The 3,892-nt window shown below is 50.0% G+C and overlaps 1 protein-coding gene across 1 annotated transcript in view; it reads left to right on the top strand.

The window, feature by feature from the left end:
* The window catches only part of ano10 (anoctamin 10), a 15,844-nt gene extending 13,398 nt beyond the window's left edge, over positions 1–2,446 (top strand). The window contains exon 6 of the mRNA XM_015401065.1: positions 2,039–2,446. Within this exon, the coding sequence (XP_015256551.1) occupies positions 2,039–2,446 (408 nt within the window). The remainder of the gene's footprint in view (positions 1–2,038) is intronic.
* Positions 2,447–3,892: the final 1,446 nt, after the last annotated feature.

Raw genomic sequence — 3,892 nt, 5'->3', positions numbered from 1 at the left:
GGCGTCCACGGGGCGTCCATGGGCCGTCCACGGGGCGTCCACGGGGCGTCCATGGGCCGTCCACGGGGCGTCCATGAGGCGTCCATGGGGCGTCCACGGGGCGTCCACGAGGCGTCCACGGGGCGTCCATGGGCCGTCCATGAGGCGTCCATGGGGCGTCCACGGGGCGTCCATGAGGCGTCCACGGGCCGTCCACGGGGTGTCCACGAGGCGTCCATGGGCCGTCCATGGGGCGTCCATGAGGCGTCCATGGGGCGTCCACGGGCCGTCCACGGGGCGTCCACGAGGCGTCCACGGGGCGTCCATGAGGCGTCCATGGGCCGTCCACGGGGCCCTGCTTCCACCAATGCTCCATGAATGGTTTCCAGTGCCTTCAAGGAGGTCAGAGCAGCGGTTCTACAACCATGATTCTGATTGGCCGGCACCAATCCCCGAGACGGGGATCACTGACACGCCGTATTGATTATTTTCATCCCAGAGTCACCACTGGTGTTTACCTCAGGGAGGTAGAGCCTAATCTCCTAGATCTCCTCAGCTCGGCAGATATTGGACCACTTGGAGAAGCGTTCGTTTTTCATGGAGACCCTTCCTCCCTACTTCAGAGATCAATGTTCTTCTCTTTGCCAGGCTGTAAGGCAGCAATATTTGCTCTTATCTGACCCGTCTCCACGGCTCTGTTTCTTTTGCCTTCCAGCAGAAAAGGAATGAGGCAACAAAAGAATACTGTCAGGTTCTCTGTTTAGATTGGATTTTTAAATGTGCAATCCCCGCTTGAAAGGGACGTCTCTTCTGTGAAACATAACTGGTGTCCACTCAAGGAGTCTTCATTAAGTCATCTTTATTTTGATGGTTATAATTTTCCTCCAATCAAACAGGTGAAAACCCTCAAAAGAGACAGAAGCTTCTAATTACATTAAGAGATCAACATGAAAAGAAAAAAATCAATTTCTACTTATTTAAATCATTTAATCCTAAAGAATAATAAACATTAAGTATTTTATAGTGAAATTAAAAAGCAATTAATAAATTAGTATTTTTATCAACATTTTTCTGCTTTAACTAATAAACACCAAGTTTATTTTTTTTTATATATATTTTTTAATTTTAATAATAATAAACAATCAACCAGATAATCAGAGTCAGTCCATGTGAATAAGCCACTGAAATCAGCTTACCTGCTGTCCTTCAGTACAGTTTGCACTTTGCATGTTCTACCATCACTGTTCTGCTTGCATGCTGTGATACTTCCTCAAACCAGAGTGAGAGGTCAGCCACACCAAAAGTAAACTCTTTGATTGCATGAGATTGAGTCCAGCTGGTTCCCATCTCCAGCAGGCAGAAACTAGCAGCAGAGGGGAGGGGCTTCCTGGCAGTTCACCAAAACAATACTGCTGTCAGCTGTGAGCTGTATCACTTCACGATGCTCCTGCACACCATTAAATCACTTTCCTGCACAATCCTCATTAGAGTGTTTGGTTTTTGTGCCAAAAACCCTTACCATGCAGGAAATAAGGAAGTGTGCTCAGATGGCCTGGAAATCATGTGTACGCCCCAACAAGGAAACAGAGGGAAACCATGCGCCCTGCGTGGATCTCTCCTTTGCAGGGCAAACTTTGAGACAAGAATCTGATGTAGTTTCAGCAAATGTAGAAGACTAGCTTGACATGGTGCTTGTTGCTATCCTAAATTATAGTGATAGTAAACCATCATTTAGGAAACAGCATTACAGTATAACCAGCCAGTCTGTGCTAGGGCTAACCCCCCCACACCCCTCCATTCAACACCAATGTCAGCTCGGCCCACAATGCATCATGGTCCAAAACAGCTTCATGTCTGAACTGGGATTGTATGTTTCCTGTTTCTGAGCAGCAGAGAGCAGCCGCTCAGTGGTGGCAGGTGGTCCTCCTGGTCCCTGTGCCAGGTCCGCTGGGTTTAGGGGGGGGGGGGTGGGTGAGGACCAAAACTGCTGAAAGGATGCTGAAAGGTTGATCAAAGGATTTCTGCAGAGTAACAACTTTTTGGACCTTCCTTCCCTCAGCTATGGAAGAGATGCAGCGCTTCGCTCGCCTACCGCTGGGGCACGCTGAGCAGGAAGAAGGCCTTTGAAGAACCTCGACCCGGTTTCCACGGTGTCCTCGGTTTCAACCCTGTGACAGGACGGGAGGAGCCGCTGTATCCCAATGCCAAGCGACAGCTGCGCATCTACCTGGTGTCCCTGCCCTTTGTCCTGCTTTGTCTCTACCTGTCTCTGTACGTCATGATGATCTACTTCCAGATGGAGGCCTGGGTGCTGTCCATCCACGACCAGGAGCCTTCGTTCTGGACGGCAGTGCTTCTTTTCATCCCCAGCATCATCTACGCTGTGGTGATAGAAGCCATGAACCTGGTCTACAGATACGCTGCAGAGTTCCTCACAGAATGGGGTAAGACGCTCAGATGTCCCTGATGATTCACGTAGGCTAACCTCTGCTAAAAGTGCTATCCTTTCTGGTTAGCTATCCTCACTGGATAGCTATCCTCTCTGGTTAGCTGTGTTCACTGGCTAGCTTTCCTCACTGGTTAGCTATTCTCACTGGTTAGCTGTCCTCACTGGCTAGCTATCCTCACTGGTTCGCTATCCTCACTGGCTAGCTATCCTCACTGGTTAGCTATCCTCACTGGATAGCTATCCTCTCTGGTTAGCTGTGTTCACTGGCTAGCTTTCCTCACTGGTTAGCTATTCTCACTGGTTAGCTGTCCTCACTGGCTAGCTATCCTCACTGGTTCGCTATCCTCATTGGCTAGCTGTGGTCACTGGCTAGCTGTCCTCACTGGTTAGCTATCCTCACTGGTTAGGTATCCTTGCTAGCTAGCTATCCTCACTGGTTATCTATCCTCCCAGGTTAGCTATCCTCACTGGTTAGCTGTCCTCACTGGTTAGCTATCCTTCCAGGTTAACTATCCTCACTGGTTAGCTATCCTCACTGGCTAGCTATCCTCCCTGGTTAGCTATCCTCCCTGGCTAGCTATCCTCACTGGTTAGCTATTCTCACTGGTTAGCTATCCTCACTGGCTAGCTATCCTCACTGGTTAGCTATGCTCCCTGGTTAGCTATCCTCCCTGGTTAGCTATCATCCCTGGCTAGCTATCCTCACTGGTTAGCTATCCTCCCTGATTAGCTATCCTCCCTGGCTAGCTATCCTCACTGGTTAGCTATCCTCACTGGCTAGCTATCCTCACTGGTTAGCTATCCTCCCTGTTTAGCTATCCTCACTGGTTAGCTATCCTCCCTGGTTAGCTATCCTCCCTGGTTTGCTATCCTCACTGGCTAGCTATCCTCCCTGGTTCGCTATCCTCACTGGCTAGCTATCCTCACTGGCTAGCTATCCTCACTGGTTAGCTATCCTCACTGGCTAGCTATCCTCACTGGTTAGCTATCCTCCCTGTTTAGCTATCCTCACTGGTTAGGTATCCTCCCTGGTTAGCTATCCTCCCTGGTTAGCTATCCTCCCTGGTTTGCTATCTTCCCTGGTTAGCTATCCTCCCTGGTTCGCTATCCTCACTGGCTAGCTATCCTCAATGGCTAGCTATCCTCACTGGTTAGCTATCCTCACTGGCTAGCTATCCTTTCTGGTTAGCTATCCTCACTGGCTAGCGACCCTCGCTGGCCAGCTCCCTGGTTCGCTATCTTCACTGGCTAGCTATCCTCCCTGTTTAGCTATCCTCCCTGGTTAGCTATCTGTACTGGTTAGCTATCCTCCCTGATTCGCTATGCTCCCTGGTTTGCTATCCTCACTGGCTAGCTATCCTCACTTATTAGCTATCCTCCCTGGTTCGCTTTCCTCCCTGGTTCGCTATCCTCACTAGCTAGCTATCCTCCCTGGTTAGCTATCCTCCCTGGTTCGCTATCCTC

Source organism: Cyprinodon variegatus, unplaced genomic scaffold, assembly GCF_000732505.1.
Source record: "Cyprinodon variegatus isolate N-32 unplaced genomic scaffold, C_variegatus-1.0 Scaffold1179, whole genome shotgun sequence".
Lineage (NCBI taxonomy): Eukaryota > Metazoa > Chordata > Actinopteri > Cyprinodontiformes > Cyprinodontidae > Cyprinodon > Cyprinodon variegatus.
The sequence above is the reverse complement of the archived record's forward strand: the minus strand, read 5'-3'. Positions and strand labels throughout refer to the sequence as shown.